This window comes from Lemur catta, chromosome 16 (assembly GCF_020740605.2).
Source record: "Lemur catta isolate mLemCat1 chromosome 16, mLemCat1.pri, whole genome shotgun sequence".
NCBI lineage: Eukaryota > Metazoa > Chordata > Mammalia > Primates > Lemuridae > Lemur > Lemur catta.
This window is the reverse complement of record NC_059143.1, coordinates 18,702,472-18,725,624: the sequence shown is the minus strand read 5'-3', so window position 1 is coordinate 18,725,624 and position 23,153 is coordinate 18,702,472. Positions and strand designations below refer to the sequence as shown.

At 36.8% G+C, this 23,153-nt stretch overlaps 1 protein-coding gene and 1 non-coding gene across 2 annotated transcripts in view; one reads left to right on the top strand and one right to left on the bottom strand.

Annotated features, from left to right (window-relative positions):
- TAF4B (TATA-box binding protein associated factor 4b) overlaps nt 1–22,911 on the bottom strand; it is a 101,395-nt gene extending 78,484 nt beyond the window's left edge. The window contains exons 1-6 of the mRNA XM_045527699.1: nt 22,743–22,911; nt 21,872–21,979; nt 14,414–14,575; nt 14,181–14,303; nt 9,549–9,638; nt 6,662–7,285 (exon numbers count right to left, since the gene is read on the bottom strand). Of these exons, the coding sequence (XP_045383655.1) occupies nt 6,662–7,285; nt 9,549–9,638; nt 14,181–14,303; nt 14,414–14,575; nt 21,872–21,979; nt 22,743–22,853 (1,218 nt within the window). The 5' untranslated portion in view covers nt 22,854–22,911. The remainder of the gene's footprint in view (nt 1–6,661; nt 7,286–9,548; nt 9,639–14,180; nt 14,304–14,413; nt 14,576–21,871; nt 21,980–22,742) is intronic.
- Nucleotides 18,854–18,962, top strand: LOC123622035. The gene has a single exon (XR_006729397.1). It is a non-coding gene; the product is annotated as a U6 spliceosomal RNA (small nuclear RNA).
- Nucleotides 22,912–23,153: the final 242 nt, after the last annotated feature.

Sequence of the window (23,153 nt, the reverse complement as noted above, 5' to 3'; positions counted from 1 at the left end):
CAGGGCCTTACTTTTAGCTTTAAAGAAAAAACAGAATAGCAGAGCATCATTTTTTTTTACTCCAAAGAAGAAAAACAGTCACCATGTATTTGAGCCAGCTATTGGTAATGAACTATTTAGAACTTAAGCTCTTATACAGCTAATACATATGAGTCACAATCTTAAATGAAACTTCTGAACGGAACTTGGGGAATAAAACTTATTCAACTTTCTAATTTTTTGCAAATAAAATTTAAAAGTCTAATGTGTACTTAAGAAAAAAAAGTAACAAAAACCACAAATGTCCTATAAGTAATCCTATAGGATCTAATGCCCCTAGAGAAGAAATATAAGTTAGAATAATTCAATCACCATCATTATTTGAGAGTAGATGAACTCTTTTTTAGAGACAGGGTCTTACTCTGTCGCCCAGGCTGGCACAATCATAGCTCACTACAACCACAAACTCCTGAGCTCAAGGAATCCTCCTGCCTCAGCTTCCCTAGCAGTTTCCTAGAAGCTAGGACCACAAGCACAGGCCACCACGCCTGGCTTTTTTTTTTTTTTTTTTGGTAGAGATAGGGTCTTGCTTGCTGCCCAGACTTGTCTCCTGGCTTCAACTTCCAGCTTCAAGCTCCTCCTGCCTTTGCCATGCAAAGCAATGGAATTACAAGTATGAGCCACCATACCTGGCACATTTCAATAAAGCTTACATCACACTCAATTCATGTATTACAAAGCCCTAGGAATCAGTTTTAAATTATACAAAGTAATATATTCATTCTGTTACAGTCTGAGTTTTGCGCTGAAAGATCATTAATCTGCCATTCTGCTTCTGTAAACCTGCTTGCTCCTGCTTGCTACCCCCAACACAGAAATTCCTAAGTGACTACAACACCCATGTTCTGCGTAAAATGATGACAGCCCCCACGTTTTGCGTAAAGCTATTATGACACTCATGTTTTACGTGAACAAGATATGGCCCAGAGCCCAAACTGCCCAGATCCTGTTACACCAAAGATAAGAAAATGATGTCATGCTTACTCAAGGTTTTTTGTACACGTGCTTGCTCTGTCTTAGTAATTGTCCACCCACAAACTTACACTATAAAAACTTTCTGTTTCAAAGGCTCACTGCTGCTTTCTGTGCCGCCTTTGGGCGGTGCAGAGGGCAGTCGCTGGCCAGCTAATAAAGACTCCTGATTTGGCTCAATTCGATCTTCAGGTGGTCATTTCTCGCATCTCAGACCATAACATTTGGAGGTTCCACCGAGATCCTGCCCTAAGATAGTGCAAGTGGCGACCACCGGTGCCTGGAGACCAGGTGCAGAGTCGAGTGTCTTGCCCAGGGGAAGGCCTCTGAGAGACATTCCTCAGCCCCAGGCAGAGGCTTGACAATGCACCGCCCTGGCACCTTCAAAACTGCAAATTCTTCTGGATGAGTCTTCTGATTCTGTTCCCGGGGCAGATGGGAACCGGCTCTAACAATTCAAAGTTCCACTTATTCTTTCAAACTGAAAATCTAGAGAAACACTCCCAACAATTCCACCTTATTTAGGGAAATAAGGGAAATTACTTAGGGAAATTGTATTTTCTTCCTTAATGCTCTTCATTAGGTATTCTTTTCAGAATTTTAATTATGAAAGATAGTAATCAAATATTAAGAAAGCTGTTTACCAATATAAAAGTTGTCAGAATCAAAATTAAACTTGTGTTTAAAAGGAAAAAAAAAAGAAAACCTTGACAAAGAGCAAGGGAAGGCTAAGAGACAGTTCTCATGCTTGTATGCCTAATAACAAAAAACTATCACAAAAGACTGCCAAAATCACAACCTTGCAAAAAGGCCATCATAACCTTATACAAAAAATAATTCTGCAAGGACATCTGTTCAGCAACTGCCTGTCCAACCCTCAGACTGGTGTCACCCTTGTTATTGATCTGTGTAGCTGAGGATAACAATTTCAAAACAATTATGTAACCCTCTTCATTTTTCTTTTAAAAATCTTTGTCTTCCAGGCCGGGCGTGGTGGCTCATACCTGTAATCTTAGCACTCTGGGAGGCCGAAGCGGGAGGATCGCTTGAGGTCAGGAGTTTGAGACCAGGCTGAGCAAGATCGAGATCCCATCTCTACTAAAAATAGAAAGTATATGGACAGCTAAAAATATATATAGAAAAAATTAGCCGGGCATGGTGGCGCATGCCAATAGTCCCAGCTACTTGGGAGGCTGAGGCAGAAGGATTGCTTGAGCCCAGGAGTTTGAGGTTGCTGGGAGCTAGGCTGATGCCACGGCACTGACTCTAACCGGGGCAACAGAGTGAGACTCTGTCTCAAAAAAAATAAATAAATAAAAATAAAAAATCTTTGTCTTCCTTTATCTCCCTCAATACAAACATAGTTTAATATGGCACATGTATTCCCACTGCAATGCTCTGTTCCCAGATAAATATCTGTTTCTTTTAGAGAGTCTTTGTTATTTAGGTTGACATCAGATAGTCTTCATACCATTTTTGATGAGTACACAAAAATATAACACAAAGTTTTGAGCTGGGATTTAACCCTAGATCTCCATCACAACTCATCTTAACAACAGACACCTGGGGCAGTATATGTACCTAGTCTAAAAAAAATATGGGCAGCACTCCTCCACTCTTGCCAAACAAACTGAGTGATAGCATGTGAGAGAATTCATTAGTGTTCTTTCAAAGAAAGTACCATATAAAACCATAGTATTAGGTCTCTTATGGACATTAAAGTTATTTTAGAGAGACAGAAATTGGCCCAAAGGAAAGGTATCTGCTCCTATTTCGCAAGCAAAAGAAAGAGCTCTTATGTTCTTAAAAAAATTAAGTCCTTTATTTACTTTCCCTTGAAAAAGCCTCTGGAATTAAGAAAAGAGTACATACCTTAGGTTTTCTCTTGACATGTCAAGATCTGATGTTTTATTAGGATGCTAACATAAACTAATGTTCTAATAGTTTATAGAAACTACAGGTCTAGAAACCACCAACACGGAACTTCTCAAACCACAACGTACTATGTGTTCATTATCCACATCCTTCCTAAACACTTCGTTGATATTTCAAGCTGTCTACACTGCATTGGTTCCACAACAGAACTCATATTTAAAAATAACACAAATTTTTAACTTATCCAGGGTTTCACAAAAATTCCTCTAAAAACAACTTTGAAAGATAATCACAAGCCAAACTGTGCATTTTAAAGAATGAGGTTGTATTTTCACAATAAAAATAAAACAAGAAGTGTCAAAGTGAAATGTCACAGATATCAATTGTCAAACTTGGTACTTAAGGAAATCAGACATGTCATGCTCAATAACCTAATACTACTAAAACTTCTTGCCTTATCTCCAAGTAAAGACACCTAAGTGTTAAATAAATAGAAGATTATTAAGAGTAATAATATCCAGTTTACTCTAAAAATTATCAGCCTTCTTTGCCAAAACTAAAGACTAGGTATTTTGGGTTAAACTTTCCCATTCATAAATTTTATTTGCATATCCTACAGATTTGAGGGGCTTTATTTTTTAATTTTATGTGATAAAATTGGTTATAAGAATTTATCAAAATTTAGATTTTAAAAATAAGCAGACTGAAATTAAAGTTTAGTTTTTCTAAAGTAAATTAGCTTTTACTAATTAAAATTGAATTTAATTAAAAATTTAGCTTTTGCTCAAATATGAGTAAGTTTTTTCAAAAATATCCAAAGGAAGCATCAAGTCTCCTGAAAGCTTCTACTCATTATCTGTTATAATCCATGTCATTCACTTTTTCATTAACTTTTCAACAACTCAAAGATAAAATGTTAAGCTCAACATTTACTCTGATGTCGTAACATCATATAGCAAACTACCAGAACCGATAGATAAAAGATTAAACATTTATAAGAACTAGATTCTTTGGTGAAATCCTCAGTACTGCTGATTAGATCAATACTTGAACAGTTCAAGCATTTGAGGACCAAAATATATAAAGTGCTATACTGCTGGCACAAAAGAAAAAACGTACACCTAAAAAAAACTGTGAACAATTCTAGCTAATTTACTTCTCAGAAGATAATATACAATAATCAATGAGAAAAGATAGCCTGTAGTGATAAACCTAAATTTTTGTAAAGTGATGAGGGGATAAAAATTAATCATTTCATAAAATATAAAATCTAAACCCTAGAATGGCAGATTGATAGGATTATTCCTATAACTTGAAAACACTGTATTTAAACATATTTTCCAGGAGGCAGGAGATCTATATGACTCTCTAGAAAAACAAACACAAATGAGAAACAAATATTAGGAAGGAATCTTTAAATCCATGATTAAAGGAAATAAATTACAAAAATTTTAAATCTAGCATCAAACAAGATAGTCATATGTCTATTCTTCAGACCAGACTGAGTTGCATGCACCACAGATTTGATCCAATGTGGCAATTCTCACATTTTAAATGGTTATTTGTCCTATTTCTTATAAGCTACATAGAACGCTTTCTTATTTTCTAGCACCCTGAGAGTTTTCCTCCTCACTTAGATCTAGGGTTAAACTGGACTGATGATATTCTTTAATTATTTTCAAACTTGAGTAATACTAGCTTTCTAAAATAGTTCATTTGAAAGAATTTCCTAGTTCAATCCTCTCTATGGCACCACCATACAGAATGATTTATGTTGTTTTGTCCCTAAATCTGTTGTGAAATAAATTACAATGGATCTTCAGTGTCCAGCCACTCTGGCTTTTGCCATTTTAAATAGGTATGAATATTAACATCAAATCTGTTGTATAAAATTGAAACAAAGGCCAAAACAAGAAAGCAGAATTCACAGGGAAAATTAAATTATTCCATACTCTTTTAAGAATGAAAGCAGGAAGTAAAAAACCCCAAATATTTAACATCAGATTTTGTTACATTTTTTCTTTATTGAAATGATTTCTAATGAATAATAAGTCAAACCTATGAAACGTAAATGCCGTCAAGATATTATCACCAGACAGTTTTCTGCTTCAGGACATACCAGAAATCTAGAAGTTCTTGACAGGAACACCGTGACCTAATTTAAAAGTCACTGGGTTTTAGTCTGAGATCCATTACTTGGCTGCCACTGGATGGGTCACTTAGAATTTCTGCAGTTTTCTTCCTGCATTTTTCTCATCATAAAATTATTTAAAAACCCATAGCATATAAATGACACACTTTTAAAGCTCTAGGTGGCTATAAAGTATTATTTCACCACAGGGACCTAAATGCTATGGATATTGAATAAAGATTAACATTGATTCAAGAATCAGCTATGACACATAAAGAGGATTTCAATTCTGTTCAGTGCCACCAAAAAGAGGCCTTTCCTTGAGGCAATTCCTCTGTTCCAGTGGTTCCCAAACCTGGCTGCCCAGAACGATATTGAAAAATCATGCTTCTTACAATGTTGTTTCATCTCGGAGATTAATATTCAGGCACCCAAGAGAAATCCTACAAGGTAGATACATTTCTCCATTTGAAAATCATACCCAGAGTAGGAAGGGATGAGAAAAGATCAATGCCCAGGAAATGACTATTACTTTCTACCTACCCAAGAATTTGACTAGTCTCCAATTCTGGTCACTGATCTTCCCCCTTTTGTCCAAAACAGCCCTTCTGCCTCACAAAACAGTCATCCACAGATAGTAACCTCTTATGCCGATCACACAAATGTCTGGAAAGTCTAAAGAGTTTACTATGCCAAGAAGCAGAAGGAACTAAAACAAAGAGATTCAAAACATAGCCTCTAACACAAAGGGCTACAAAAGAGAACAAGGGCAATCACCAAAATTCACAAGAACAGCAAGCTCTGTTATGGTATAAGGTAGGGAACTGTACTGAAAAACAGTATGATTTTTGATTAATTCACCATGTAGTGTATCTCCCATGGGTTAACAATACTTTCAAAGTCTTTGACAAAACTTATCTTTTCTTGAATTAAGCAGAACATTCTAAATACTAATTGATAAACAGCCAAAATTTCCTTCCTTTACCCAAGAACCTCCCAATCTACCAGGTTTAGGGAAAAAACAATTTCTTACTTATTTACTCCCCTCAGTATTTTTTTAAAAGAAATGTTACCATAATTACACCTATGTAATAACCCTGCCAAAAATATTTAACCTGAATCTAATCTTGAGGAACCAGTAAAACAAAATAAAGGGACATTCTGCAAAACAATTAGCCTGGGCACTTAAAACACTGCAACATAATGAACCACCACAAAAAGCTAGCACTATTCTGGATTAAAAGAGCCTAAAGAGAAATGTTAACTAAATGTAATATGCAATTCTTCATTAAAAACAAGACAAAAAAATTGCTGGCACAACTGAAGAAATATTATACCAAACTTAATATTCTATGTGTGACAATATGTTGTGGTTATGTAAAAAATCACCCTTCAAGAGACACATACAATGTGCACTGTCATAATTTCTGCAACCAATTCTCAAATGGTTCAGAAAAAATCATGTGTGTATTTGTGGATGTGAGTAGAAAGAGGGAGACAAAGCAAATGAGGTAAAAAATTAACAACTGGTCAAATTTGATAAAGGGGATACAGTCTTGCCAGTTGTTTACTAGTCCTGTCAGTTTTGTGAATGTTCAAAATTTTCAAAATAAATAATTGAGGCAGAAATGAAATGTTACTCACTAGCTGCTTGACTTTAACTGCCTGTGGAATACCAGCTGGTTGTGGAAGGACAGAACCGGACTGGGCAAGTTTGATTTGGATTGGAGCGCCAATGACAGGCTTGTCTGATGTGGTCCCAGCAGAAGTAATAACAGGTTTCACAGATGGAAGACATATAGCTGCAGCCGAAGTTTCTCCAAAAGTCGCTGTTGGAAGGGCCAGTGTTACTGCTGCTCCAGATCCAGAGACAACTGGCTTTTCTGGTTGAAGTGAGACTGTTGTAACTGTATTTGGTACAGATGACACAAGTGGTTTCGAAGTCTGAAGCAAAACAGTTCCAGCTGCTGTTCCTCCTGGTACAGCAGCTGGGCCCATGGAATGAAGTGTCACAACTCCAGCCTTTGCTCCCCCTGGCCCAGCAAGTGGATTCAGAGTTTGCACTGACACAGTTCTGGGTGTTGTCACTCCAGAAACAACGATGGGCTTTTCAGACTGGATTGGGGCAACTGTTGTTGTCATTACAGGAGCAGTTGTTACTGTTGCAGTACAGGTAGCAATCACCACCTCACTAGAAGTCTGCTGAACACACTGCTGAATGAAGCTCTGAGAGTTAGGCAGAAGTTGTCGTAAGGCAATCACACTTTTCTAGAAACATAGGGGAGGGAAAAAAAAACACTGGTAACTAAACAAATAAGCTACTAACAAAACTTGATATTTCATATCTTTAATAACAAAACCAACCAAAAGTGTATCAATTATTTCAGTTGAAGACATCTGATATCACTTATTTAAATCCTGTCAATATCTAGAATCCAATCAATTTAAGGCCCAAAAGTGCTTTACTTTTCAATGTGAAATTATTATGTCTCAGTGTGAAGCTTATTTTGTATACCTCAATATAAATTTGGTAAAACAAAAGACTGTATCATACTTTTCTGTAGCCATCTAAACCCCATGATGGATTATTAATAACTTCAGTAACTGTAGGTTTATTTACATTTATATCACAGGAGAATCTAGGACTTTTTGTTAAATTACTTTCAAATGTTAGACAGCATTTTTTTTTTTTTTTTTTTGAGAGAGAGTCTCACTCTGTTGCCCGGGCTAGAGTGAGTGCCGTGGCGTAAGCCTAGCTCACACCAACCTCAAACTCCTGGGCTCAAGCAATCCTCCTGCCTCAGCCTCCTGAGTAGCTGGGACTACAGGCATGCGCCACCATGCCCGGCTAATTTTTTCTATATATATATTTTAGTTGGCCAGATAACTTCTTTCTATTTTTAGTAGAGACGGGGTCTCGCTCTTGCTCAGGCTGGTCTCTAACTCCCGACCTCGAGTGATCCTCCTGCCTGGGCCTCCCAGAGTGCTAGGATTATAGGCGTGAGCCACCATGCACGGTGGGCCAAATTTTTAAGTCTTATGATTTAAGAAAAACATTTTGTAAGGCTATAGCTGCCATAGATAGTGATTCCTATGATGGATTTGGGCATAGCAAGCTAAAAATCACCTAGAAAGGATTTGCCATTCTGGACGCCATTAAGAACATTTGTGGTTTGTGGGAGGAGGTCAAAATGTCAACATTATCAGGAGTTTGGAAGTTTAGTCCAACCCTCATGGATGACTTGGAGGGGTTCAAGACTTCAGTGGAGGTCAGGAACAGTACCTTACACCTGTAATCCCAGCACTTTGGGAGGTCAAGGTGGGAGGATTGTTTGAGGCCAGGAGTTCAAGAACAGCCTGGGCAATATAGCAAGACTCTGATCTCAAAAAAAAATGAAATAAGAAAAATTTAGCTGGGGACGATGGCATGCTCCTATAGTTCCAGCTACTTAGGAGGCTGAGGTAGGACAATCATTTGAGCCCAGAAGTTTGAGGTTACAGTAAGCCATAATCATACTACCACATTCCAGCCTGGGCAACAGAATGAGACCCTGTCTTTAAAAAAAAAAAAAAAAAAAAAAAAAAGAACCAAAGTGGTGGAAATAACAAGAGAACGAGAATTAGAAGTGGAGCCTAAAGATGTAACTGAATTACTGTAATCTCATGATCAAACTTTCACAGATGAGGAGTTGCTTCTTATGGATAACATAAGAAAGTTATTTCTTGAGATGGAATTTCCTCCTGGTGAAGATGCTATGAGCATTATTGAAATGACAACAAAGGACTTAGAATATTACATAAACTTAGTTGATAAAGCAGTGGCAGGGTTTGACAGGACTGACTCCAATTTTGAAAAAAGTTCTACTGTGGGTAAAATGCTATCAAATAGCATTGCATGCTACAGGGAAATCTTTTGTCAATGGAAGAGTCAATGGATGTGGCAAACTTCATTGTCTTATCTTAAGAAATTGCCACAGCCACCCCAACCTTCAGCAACCACCACCCTGATCAGTCAGCAGCCTTAAACAGAGGCAAGACCCTCTACCACCAAAATAATTACTAGAGGTTCAGATCATTGTTAGCATTTTTTAGCAATAAAGTATTTTTAATTAAGGTATGTACATTTTTTAAGACATAATGCTGTTGTGCACTTAATAGACTACAGTATAGTATAAACACAACTTTTACATGCACTGGAAAACCAAAAAATACACATAATTCACTTTATCGAGATACTAGCTTTATTATGTTGGTCTGGAACCAAACCTGTAATATCTCTATGGTATACTCCTGTACAAGCATGAAACAACAAAATCATTAAGTTATATTCATAAATAAGATGTTACTTCTGTTTTTTCCAAAGTGTTCAAATGAAAAGAATACTATGAATGTGCTTTATAGCTTACAAAAGCACTGAGGTTTCTCCCATACTCTTAGTATCTTCACATTATCCTATTGAAATACTCAGGTTTTAAATTATTTTATAGTATTCTAACCCAAACTATTTCTTCTAAGTGATATAAAATTCTACCTTCAGGAAAGGAACTAGGTGAGGTTGAGGTGAAGACTTCAGTTCAACATATAGTTTCCTAGTAAATTCTTCTGCTTCTATTTTTGCATCCTGAGGAATGAAGGGAAAAAAATTTTTTAGGTCTACAAATACTTTAAAAGGGGCAAAGTATATAATTCATGATTGTAGACACAGCAAGCTTTTACAAGTAGTAAAGTCCATCATTAAATAGACATTTTTTTATGTCACCTATGAGTAAACATAAATAATAGAGATATTTATTCATAGAGAATACAATAAAGGGATGATTTTTTTTAATCCAATAAAATGAGAGAAGAGTTGACTGGCAGAATAATGCTACATTATTATAGTTTGTTAAGAACAGTTAAGAGGCCGGGCGCCGTGGCTCACACCTGTAATCCTAGCACTCTGGGAGGCCGAAGCAGGTGGCTCACTCAAGGTCAGGAGTTCGAGACCAGCCTGAGCAAGAGTGAGACTCCGTCTCTACTAAAAATAGTAAGAAATTATCTGGCCAACTAAAATATATATATATAAAAAAAAAAATAGCCAGGCATGATGGTGCATGCCTATAGTCCCAGCTACTAGAGAGGCTGAGGCAGTAGGATTGCTTAAGCCCAGGAGTGTGAGGTTGCTGTCAGCTAGGCTGACGCCACGGCACTCACTCTAGCCAGGGCAACAAAGCGACACTGTCAAAAGAACAGTTAAGAAGTGCATGGTTCTTGGTTGGTCCGAGTGCGGTGGTGTTTATAACTAATTGATCACAACCAGTTAAAGATTCCTTTGTTCCTTCTCCACTCCCAACTGCTTCACTTGATCAGCCTTAATAAATAAATTGATTAATCAATTAATTAATTAATTTAATTAAAATAAAGAAGTGACGACATAGGAGTCTTGGGGTAAGAAATATGAAAATATTTGGTTTGGGAGCCTTGGGATTTTGGTTTTGTTTTTTGGGTTTTTTTCTAATTTCTAAGTTACTTTAACCAGGCTAAGACTGTATTTTTAGAATGGGCCAGGGGGTGGTGGCTCATGCCTATAATCCTAGTGCTCTGGGAGGTCAAGGCAGGTGGATTGTTTGAGCTCAGGAGTTCGAGACCAGCCTGAGCAAGAGTGAGACCCTGTCTCTACTAAAAATAGAAAGAAATTAGCTAGACAACTAAAAATATATAGAAAAAGTTAGCCAGGCATGATAGCGCATGCCTGTAGTCCCAGCTACTAGGGAGGCTGAGGCAGTAGGATCGCTTGAGCCCAGGATTTTGAGGTTGCTGTGAGCTAGGCTAATGCCATGGCACTCTAGCCTGGGCAACAGAGTGAGACTCTGTCTCAAAAAAAAAAAAAAAAAAAAAATAGAATGCCATTGCAAGTCTGTAATATCAGTTCCAAAGAACTGAGGAACCCTTACAAAATGCTTTATACTCTCAAGCATTTCAGAGGTCTGTGAGGTCTAAATTATTTTCGCATTAATACCAAAATTTTTAGGGGGCCTTTTACATTGTGCTGAGATTTCAACAGATAGTCAAAAAGCAACAGTGGGTAAAACTGCCAGTAAAAAGGCAATGACAAAGTGAAATAGTCATTTACTCTACATTGCTATGTACTTCCAGTTAAAATAAAGAGAGAGAGAAACAGTTTCTTTCTGCTCTCTCTTTCTCTCTTTCTATTTATTTATTGAGACAGGATAGGAGTGCAGTGGTGTCATTAGAGCTCACTGCAACCTCAACATGCTGGGCTCAAGCAATTCTGCCTCAGCCTTCCAAGTAGCTGGGAGTACAGGTGGGTGCCATCACATCTGGCTAATTTTTCTTTTTTTAAGTAGAGGTGGGGTCTTGCTATGTTGTTCATGCTGGTCATGAACTCCTGGCCTCAAGCAATCCTCCTGTCTCAGCCTCCCAAGTGCTGGGATTATAGGCATGAGCCACTGCACCCAGCCTAAATCATTTCACTTTAAAATTTTCTTGATGAAATAAAAATTAATTTTACTAAATCTCAACTCTTCAGTAGATACCTTTTAATATTGTATGTAACAAATGGCAACCATACATAAAACATTTCTGCTGAGACTCAAGTAAGGCGATCAAGGAAAAGCACTGAATCAGTGACTGAACTAGCTGCTTTATTCATTTTCACTGGAAAGAATGATAAGGCAATTGTGGTTATTTAGACTTGAGTATTTGGTCAACATTTCCTCAAAAACAAACTAAGCCTGTTATGGTAATGAAAACAACCAATTGTATTTGTTGCTAATGATTAAAATTAAAGCTCTCAGTCAGGCAAGGTGGCTCACACCTGTAATCCTGGCACTGCGGGAGGCCGAAGAGGGAGGATTGCTTGAGCTCAGGAGTTTAAGACCAGCCTGAGCAAGACCCCGTGTCTACTAAAAATAGAAAAATTAGGCAGGTATCATGGTGAGTGCCTGTAGTTCCAGCTACTTAAGAGCCTGAGACAAGTGGATCACTTGAGCCCAGGAGTTTGAGGTTGCAGTGAGCTACAATGACGGCACTACACTCTACCCAGGGTTACTGAGGGAGAATCTGTCTCAAAAAAAAAAAAAAAGAAAAAGGCTATCAAGCCAAAATTAGAATTTTGGATAATTTATAACCACTATTCTAAGCTTGATTAGCTTCCCAGCACTTAAAAGAATTTTCTAATAAGATTATTGGTGAAATTAATGAACATGTTATTTTAATATCTTAAATAACAGATCTGGAAAGATTTGAAAGATCTACATAACTCAGTGAACCACTATTTTCCAAATGACCAATACATGCCATTATAAAAATGGATAAAAGATTCATTCAGAGTGCAAGCTAAACCAGCAGACTCTCAAGAATATCCATAATAATCTGGAGAAAAACTATTAAAATACTCACCATTCCAACCACTTCTCTGATATTCTCCAAATACTTCCCCCAAAATAACACATTACAAAACAGATTAAATGCAGAAGGAGACATAAGAATCCAGCCGTTTTCTAGTAAGTCAGACAGTAAAGAGATTTGCAAAAAAGTAAAGCAATCAATCCCACTCTTATTGTTGCTATTTTGGAAACCATAGTTTTTGTTTAAATGATATTTATGTTAACATGTAATGGGTTTACTGTTATTTTTAAATAACTGAAAATTTTAAAAATTTATCAGTTTTAATTTCAACCCCATGAAAACAAAATGCCTTGGGGAGTCCTCAGTTTTTAAGAATATAAAGGAGGTGGGCATGGTGGCTTACACCTATAACCCTAGCACTTTGGAAGGCCAAGGCAGGAGGATCACTTGAGGCCAGGAGTTCAATACCAGCCTGGGTAACATAGTGAGATCTCATCTATACAAAAATTTTAAAACTTTTAAAAAATAAAAAAAAGTCAAATTAAAAACTTGTTTAGGCAGGGTGAGGTGGCTCAAGCCTATAATCTTAGCACTCTGGGAGTGCTAAGTGATCCTCCAATCACTTGAGGTCAAGAGTTCGAGACCAGCCTGAGCAAAAGCAAGACCCCCTTCTCTACTAAAAATAGAAAAATTAGCCAGGCATGGTGGAGAGTGCCTGTAGTCCCAGTTACCTAGGAGTCTGAGGCAGGAGGATCGCTTGAGTCCAGGAGTTTGAGGTTGCTGTGAGCTAGGCTGATGCCATAAGCACTCTAGCCCGGGCAACAGAGCAAGACTGTCTCAAAAAAAAACAAAACAAACAAACAAAAAAAAAATTTGTTTACATGGCTTATAATTTTAGATATCTAAAATAAAAACATCTTCCCAAATGAAAAACTAACCATTTCAAATGTGCTCTATGTCTTATACCTTATAGGTAGCATAAAAACAGTAGTAAAGAAGGTATGCTAATACTTATAGATTATGCTTGTTTTCCCTGTATAATATTTAAAATATGCATGATTTCTCCTGGGAAAAAATTACCATTTTTTATGAAAAATATACAAGAAATTCTAACTATGATCAGAGAAATCTGTAGATTATAATAGTTCAAAAAGATCTAAAATTACATTTGTTTCTTACATCCTCAGCTGTGTTAAGCATATATTTACTAACCTCCACCTTCATCCTCTTTAGCGTATCTAATTATTTTACCTGAAAAAGGATATAAGAAACCAAGGAAATTTGATCGCTAAAAGTCACAGCATCTTGGCACTTGTAGAAACTTCAAAGATCATCACGTTTATTCTTCTTGTCTTGTAGATAAGGAAAGTGAGGCCTTAGAAGGTTAACTAACTTCTAAAGGTCCCAAAGCTTGGCTTGAATTTCATTATTTGTTGATAGCCTGGCTTTCTGACATTTTGTAATTCTAATAACAATTTCCTATTTATTGACCCAATAGTCAACCTTCTCTCCAAGGCCCTTTTTAGGCTAAAGGAAACAAGACTAGTATACAGAAAATAATATGCAGTAAACCATCACGTTGCATACCTTAAATGTACACTATAAAAAATAAAAAGTAAATTTTAAAAAAGAAATTAACATGAAAGATTTACTTGTCTAAGATTTATAATCGTTACAAAGCTCCCAAAAAGCAAAAACATAGTTTATCAAGAAGTATATTTAAAATAAATTTCATTGAAATATATATATTTTCCATTTAAAACATGTTCTATGAATGCTTACAGAACTTACAAAATTTTATAGAACTACTTACCAAAAGTTGTTCCACCAGCTTCTTCACATTCTGCCCCATTTCTGGGGACTGTGATCCACTACATGCTAGTTTTATTAACATTGCAAGGAAGTTCTTACATTTCTTCACATTTTCTAGCATTGTCTACATATGGAAATATAAATGGAAACAAACACTCACAAATGTTAGTGAGGAAACAGAATTCAAGAATATTTGTAAGGAACTGTATTTATGAGGTACAAGTGAGAACTTACCGGAGAGAGATCAGTCTGAGCAGGTACTGAGATCTCTGCTTTGAGATTGGGCTCATTTGAGGGGGTGGATGATGCTCCCAAACTTGAAGGCTTCAAGGTAGTTACAGTATTCGACGGCTTTACAGGAGTAACTGTGACAACACTGGCTGGCACAGCCGCAGACTGAAATTAAAAGTAATATGTATTTAGATATGCATTCCTATGACACATTAGTGGGTGCTTCATTTCACACTTATAAGACTACAAATTTATTTGGACATCTTTGTTTTGTGTTATACTCTACTAGTCCAAAGCAACGTAACATATTTATAGGAACTGTAGGCTCTAGCAGATTTGGGTTTCATTTTCACCTGTCTACCTACTATTTTATTGCCACCTACCAAGTGTTGATGACAGGCAAGTTACTTAATTCTGCTAATCCTCTGATTCCTGCCTATACAAAACAAGGATTAATGGTACCTACTGTCCTAGGGTTGTTGGTGAAAAACAGTGACAAGCATATACATCCTCAAAAAATATTATTAATACATCTCTGAAAAGTATTTGAAATAGCAAGTCTTTATATGAAAATACAGAATATTCTTTTCTTAATTATCAAGCAGAGCAATATACTGATTATCTTATATTCAGGTAAACTGCTTTTATGTAGACCATTAGAGTAAGCATAAAGAATATTATAGGCAAGGCACAGTAGCTCACGCCTGTAATCCTAACACTCTAGGAGGCCAAGGCAAGAGGATGGCTTGAGGTCAGGAGTTCAAGACCAGCATGAACAAGAGCGAGACCCTGTCTCTACAAAAAAATAGAAAAATTAGTTGGACACAGTGGCATGCACCTATAGTCCCAGCTACCTGGGAGGCAACACAGGAGATCACTTAAGCCCAGGAGTGTGAGGTTACAGTTAGCCGTGATCATGCACTGCACTCTAGCCTGGGCAACAGAGTGAGACCCTGTCTCAAAAAAACAAACACCAAACAAAAAAGATTACAAAATGTGGTATCTTATTTTCACACTGAAAAAAATTTCAGTCTTTTTTTCCACCTTCTATCGAAATGAAGTGTGACTCTAGCACCATCTGCAGGATAAAAAAGCTTTATACAAGAAATCACAAGTTGGGTAGTAATTTAGAAAGCCACACTGAGATAATGCAACAATCTTATTTTAAAGACAAACACCAAAAGTTACAGGATGTAAGAAAAGTTTAGGGGAACAGGGAAAGAGCAGTATTTACAATTCATACAGAAAACTGAAATTGCACATCACTTTAATTTAAATGCCTCTGTTCTACAAGCATAAAGGTCAAGCTGCTATCACCTTCAAGAAAATTTCCCTCTGTAATAGTCAAGATAGATGAATTTGAATGTACACTGAAATTTCCCACTTTACAAAGATTAGAACATATATATTATACAAGAACATTTTGAGGGTAAAAGTGGGAAGAAAAGTAAAAATGCTAGGGACTCACAGGAGAAGGGTGGGGATAGATGGTGACCCCAAGGTGGGTTTGGAGTATATGGGCCTTTATTTTACTATTATTTTTCTCAACTTGTATGTGTACATATTACATATAATCTTGTTTGTATGTACTAAATATATTTCATAATAAAAATGTATTATAATAAAAGTATTAGCTACCAAATGGTAACAAATTTGAAATGAAAATCAAAAGGATAGATTTCTGGAAAAATATGAAATGATAAAATTGGCACAAGAAGATACAGAGACTGGAATAGACAAATTAAAGCTAAAACAATAATCAAAGAGACCTCCCTCTCCCAAATCTCCAGGCTCAGATACTTTCCATGTGATTTTTCCTCACTTTTGCATAATTTCTGTCTTATAAAAGATGTTCCAAAAAAAAAAAAGAGTAGGAAAAGCTGTCCAATTCATTTTGAGACAGTCTGTAACTTATATTTCAAATTGAATAAGAATATTAGAAGGAAAATCAATTAAAGGCTTGCTTGGAAAGAATTTTAATAAAATTTAAAATATACTGATTAATGATGAAGACAAGAACTAATGATGAAATGCTGAGCAAAAGAGGTAAAATTTAAAATTATACCTAATTTAGTACAATTTTATTAACTATAGATAGAGCCCCACAGGCAACAAAACAATGTCTCCTTCCTTTTCAAAGCCTTAGTTCTACTCTCCAGAGACAACTGTCATGCAGTTTCTTCTCAATCCTTCCACAGATTTTCTAATAAACATTTAGGTTCATATATAGTGAATCTATGTTATAATGAGCCATTATCTCTCTGTACTACTATATTAAGAAAGTATAATCTGGAATTTTAGCTGGTGATTATGATTTACTTTAAGGACTGATGGGGCAGGTTCTTCAGGGGAGCACTGTTCTCCCTTGTGAAGCAAAATAAGATCCAGTGAAATGTGAGTTTAGGAAAAGCGTCCTATTGTTTCTGAGTAGGAAAGAGAAGGAGCATTTATGGCATTCTACTTTTCTTATCAATCTTTTATCCTGTTTCCAATACAAAAATCTGTCCTTCAAAGTGCTTTGTAACATACCTACTACCCGTATCTTACCAGATACATACACACCTTCCATGCCACTTCCACCCCTTTAGAGGCATAGAGAGGTACACAACCTGGGTCTTACTCTATCTCTTTAATCCCATTTCAGTGTTGGATGGATCCTCTTAAACTCAATGGTAACTGACTTTGACTTGATGATCTAGACTAGCTGATGGTACTTCCATGCTTTGCAAGGCTGCATTAGTGCTGACTAGGCATGTCTTGGGGACAGGAGAGAAAAGGGCTGGAGTATGTGAAATAAATGAGTGAGAATCATAAACAGAGCCAGTAAAATGAATTGTATGCAAATTTTGCAGATGAAACTGCATTTCAAGGAGGGTCATTTTCTGTATCTGTCTAAAGGAGCAATCACTTAGGTCCCTTTATATTTAATTAGAAATAGGAATTCTAAATCAAATCATTTGCACATTAGATTCCAATATAACAATAGGCCAAACTCTACCTTCATCATGAAATACAACATAAAAGTGAACTCAAAGATTTCAAATGAGTTCTTGTTTTATATTTACCAGACTGAGTCATGTTCCAAGTTGTTTTAAGCAAATATCAATATCTACTAGTAGGAAAATATTTTCAAAAAAAATCTCTTAATACACACAGGTGCCTTTATAGTCAAACAATCAAGTAGAAAGAGCTTTATCTTCGCTCATTTCTGAGTTCTAGCTCCTTAATTCCAAGACGTGCCTAAAACTGAGATGTTTTACCCCTCAAAGGGGACAGATATTAACTTCATTCTTTGATAATTCCTATTGCTCTAGACTACCACTGAGGAGCAAGCCAGTTTAAAACACACCTCAGTCACTGGGTGTGGTGGCACACACCTGTAGTCTCACCTTCTCAGCGGGCTGAGATGGGAGGATTGCTCAAGACCAGGAGTTTGAGGCTACAGTGAGCTATGATCGTACCACTGCACTGCAGCCTAGGCAACAGAAACCCCATCTCAAAAGGAAAAAAACACATCAATCTAAATTATGAAAAAGTCCACACGGAAATATCAATGATACACATATATATGGAAAAATAATCCAAGGAAAAAACTACGCAACCCGGATATACCATTTTAGAACTGTATGTACTAAATCTTTTTGATATAGAAATATCTGCACCCGAATGTTTATAGCAGCACAATTCACAATTGCAAAGATGTGGAAACAACCCAAGTGCCCATCACTACATGAGTGATTAATAAAATGTCATATATGTATACCATGGAGTACTACTCAGCTATAAGAAACAATGGTGATATAGTTTAGCACCTCTTGTATTTTCCTGAAAAGAGTTGGAACCCATTCTTCTAAGTGAAGTATCCCAAGAATGGAAAAATAAGCACCACATGTACTCACCATCAAATTGGTTTCACTGATCATCACCTAAGAGCACATTTAGGAATAACACTGATCGGGTGTCAGGCAGATGTGGGGGGGGAGGGGAGGGGTATATACATACATAATGAGTGCAATGCGCACTGTCTAGGGGATGGACACGTTTGAAGCTCTGACTGGGGGGCGGGGCAAGGGCAATATACGTAACCTAAACTTTTGTACCCCCACAATATGGTGAAATAAGAATAAAAAAAAAGAAATATGCAACTTCTTTATTAATATATTAAATAACAAGATTGGTAGTAAAGCTAATAACTACTATAATTCCAATATAGTAATTAGCATGAGCAACATTTCAAGATAACTATAACATAAGGAAATATAAAAATATCAATGATTTCTATTGTGACAGTCATATATATACTAATATGATGTAGTACTTCTTGGTTCCATGGGTTGGAGCCTACATTCACAGCTGAAAAAAATTCTAAGTTTTAGTTTGAGCTTAGTAAAGATTTCCTCCCTCATCTGAATTTACAGACTCCAGGTTAAGAATTCCTGGTTTGTGCTCGCTTCGGCAGCACATATACTACAATTGGAATGATACAGAGGAAATTAGCATGGCCCCTGAGCAAGGATGACACACACAAATTTGTGACATGTTCCATATTGAAAAAAAAAAAAAAAAAAAAAACTCCTGGTTGTCCCTTTTATAAAAACTACAAATGTAATTAGTGTTCACCAACTGTGGTTACTAACTAAATGAATGCAAGCTTTCACTTTCTAGAACTATTAAGACTTCAACGAATATTCAGAGAGTACAGAAATAGAGCTGTGGCTACAGCTGGCAAGGGAAAGATTAAAGCCCATGGATGTGGAGAATCTTTGAAACACTCTGAGATGTCCAAGAAATTCACTTTACCACTAAACTGGCTCCCAGAAGGACCCTAAAGAAGGATGAGTGTAGTGGAGTTCCTTCAGTTATCCCAGTACAATGTAAATTGCTGTGTCTTGAAAACCCATAATGTACAAACAGCAATCTTAAGCATCCAAGATCACATTGCTAAGTATGATCTCTCTGTAATATACTTTTTTAACCCGTGGCATTAGATATGTACTACATCTCTAAGAAATACAACCAATGAAAAAACTGATATACTCAAAGCATTGCTAGTCTAAATGGTTAAACCCCTTCATAAAACAATATGATCGTAGATATTAATAGGCCTAAATCCATACTTTTTGCCCCAATAATCTCCTTAGAATTTATCCTAAGGAAAAAAAAAAACAAGTTTGAGATAGTCAATACAGAGGTCATTAAGAACAGAGTTCCCAAAGTCAAATAAAGAAACCTAAGCTCAAATACCCACTTTGCCACATAGCAAGTTTCTTAACCTCTCCAAACCTATTTTCACATATAAAATGAAAACAATACTTCCTTATAGGCTGTGCACGGTGCCTCATACCTGTTATCCCAGCACTCTGGGAGGCCAAGCAAGGCGGGAGGATTGCTTGAGCTCAGGAGTTCAAGATCAGCTTGAGGGAAAGAACTTGTCTCTACTAAAAATAGAAAAATTAGCCAGGTGTGGTGGTGTGCACCTGTAGTTCCAGCAACTTGGGAGGCTGAGGCAAGAGGATTGCTTAAGCCCAGGAGTTTGAGATTGCAGTGAGCTGTTATGATGGCACTGTACTCTACCCAGGCTGACAGAGTGAGACTCTGTCATACAGACTAAAATAAAATATAAAATATAATATAATATAGAATAAAATAAAATACTTCCTTATAGAGTAATCACAAGGATGAAATGAGATGATGGATGTAAGGCCCCTAAAAAAGTGTCAAGCACATTAAGTGCTCAATAAATGGTAGACATTATTAGAAAACATTATGTCTAAAATCACATTCATTGCTTATCTGTGAGCTAACTTAATCTGCTAGAGGAAAAGAATGTGAGTAGTATGGTTAAATTAATTTTGGAATACCAAAAGAGGGTCTGATCTACTACCATAAGATTCTAAAGAGCATGCTTCAAGACATATCCTCTTTATGGCAAAGGAAGGGCAACAGTGGTCCTGGGACCACAGGATCTACTGGTTGTATCACACATGGCATGACTTAGAAGTTGCTGGCCTGGTAAAGTATTAGAACAGCCTGTAGAAGGGATGAGTGAAGTGCAAACTCAGAGGCAATACTCTATAAGGATGGGATTCCATCCTTTAAGACTCAGTATATCAAACCAAATCAAAAACTTCTATATGATACTATGTCCCCAATAGAACCAAAACATAGATCAAAGAATCAAGGAAAAGCATAAGCAGCCCCACATACCGTCACTCCCAAAGACTCACTGGGAAACTCTGTGCTTCCCATTTCTGCCTACAGGGAATACACTTCCATCAAACCACTGTGTCCATTAAACTAGACACTATGGTTGCCACCTGGGCATTTCTGGTTCCTTATGTCCAGGGACCAGCAGCAAGGAGAGCAGTCATTATGTTGGGAGGCATAATTGATGCTGATTATCTGGAGGAGGTAGGGTTGCTATTATACAATGGAAGCAAAGAGAAACGAATATGTGTGGTAAATCCAGGTGATTCATTTAAATGCCCCCTAGTATTTCCTTGCCCAAATGTGATGATAAATGGACAAGTGCAGCAACCCTGGCCTCAAAAAAGCATGGTGATCAGGATCTCAGCTCTCTCAGGGATGAGGGTCTGGTCATGTTACCAGTTAAGCTACCAAGACCAGTATAGTTGGTAGTTGAGGGTAAAGGGAATTTAGAATGGATAGTAGAGGAAGGAGATGATTAGTATCAGCTGCAACTTGAGACCAGCTGTAGCAATGCGGACTGCAGTTCATCCTATTAACCTCCTCTTCATTGTTTCCCCAAGGAAGAAACCCATTAGAATCCCAGAACAGTGATCTTCGACATGTATGAGGAAGTAGAATCAAGTGACGCAAGGCGTAGACTGTGAACCACAAGGAGAGATTTGGATTGTCCCAGCTAGCTACTGGGAATGCTATTGGACAACCTCCAATTGTCAGTTCCATCAGGTTTCCTTCAGCTGCAGAGAATCACCTCGCCCCAAAGTATAACTTTCCCAGGAGAGTCCATATCCAGTGACTGATCTCAGAGTGGGAACTCAGGCCCAACCGACCCCCTGGCCCACAGTGGGACAATGCTGACAAACCATATATGTTCCAGAGTTCTCTACCATGTCGGTTGAGGCTTTATTTCACCTGCATATAGTTCAAATGCCTACTCTTTCCCTTCCACAGACACTGATCCCTAAATATCTCATACACCAAGTTTTATCTCAGCACTGCAACACATGGCTATTACATGGATTTGTATTAATGTAAAACATTTAAGTAAAACTGAGATTCCAAGAATATATACCATATTTATCTTGTTTCCCATACCTCCAACAGTTCCCAATTTGATAAGGGTCATCATATATCACTGAATTGCTGTCTTCAATGTCCCACAGTCAGCAACTTATACATCTGGCAGGAAATAGCTAAATAATAAATAAAGATGAGAGAATAACCAGTGCACAATGGCTTCAAGTCACAACTTACTTGTACTGAGGAAGGCTTCGCAACAGTGGTTACCACGGTAGTTCCTATTTGTGCCAATTTTTTAACAGGTGTCACTGCCACTTTCTTGATTGATTGTGAGCTAGAATTCTTGGGGGTGAAGAGGTGAGCAAGGTAACATAAAGTCATTGACATTAGTAATTTAAAAACAGTCAGTACTATGGTGGACATCAGAACACTTTACCATAGCAAACCTACTTGTTATAACTGGCTTTATATTAATAACAACCTTATGGGTTTCACGCACATTCTATACTATAAACCTAACTGGTCAATGGACCAGTTAACACTTATTTCCTATTTCTAAGGAGGCAACTGATTCAATAAACACCTCATTTATCTGCAATTTCAAACTAAGTAAATGTTATAGTATTCAGCACTAAAATCTTGACTCTGGTTCATACAGAAAATATAGATTCTTATTTAATATTTAATTATAAACCTATATTCTCAACCCACAGCAGTTAGATAAACCAAACAAGAAAGGGAAGGAGCAGCTATTACTGATACAGTAATTGATACAGTAATTGATACAGTAATAGAGAAAATGACTGGTTAAGAACCTAGAATCAAAATTAGGAGAGCACAAAAATGAAAAAAAAAACTGGTCCTTTGAACATTCTTTTGAGAACTATAAAATCTTTGAATATGATGACACAATTTTCATTATTTTAGCAATCATCAAAGGACAAAACCAAAAATCTTGATTAAATTAACATGTTCCCCAAAAGGTGCTGGATTTAAAAAATTGAACAGAATCACCTCTTAATTTTTTCCTGGCAAACACATACGCATTTACATGAAGATAAGAGCTGGGAAATAGGAGGTTGAAAAAAGCTTTAAGGTATATTACCGGCACGGTACAGATTTTGAGTGTTTGAGTATTCGTTGGTACTGCTGGCCTTGCAGTTATGTTACTTGTGGTCTCAGCTCTTGTTGTGGCTTGCTGAGGAGATACTAGCATCAACTGACCACTATTACTTCTGATCAAAACTGTTCCTATAGTTAAAAGAGAAAAAAAAAACAACTGTGACCTCTGAACTAATAAAGCATAATCATCACATATTTTCTTCTTCCATTTCTTTCAACGCTGTAAAATGCTCTGAATAAGTGATTAGTACACACTGAAGTTCATGTCTGCTAATTATTATATGTAAGATGGAAAAATTTTTCACTCAAAGCTATTTAAAATATTAAAAATCTAAGCATATGGTGAAATACTCCTGAAGAACTCAAAATACTTTTCCTTCATGACATCAAAACC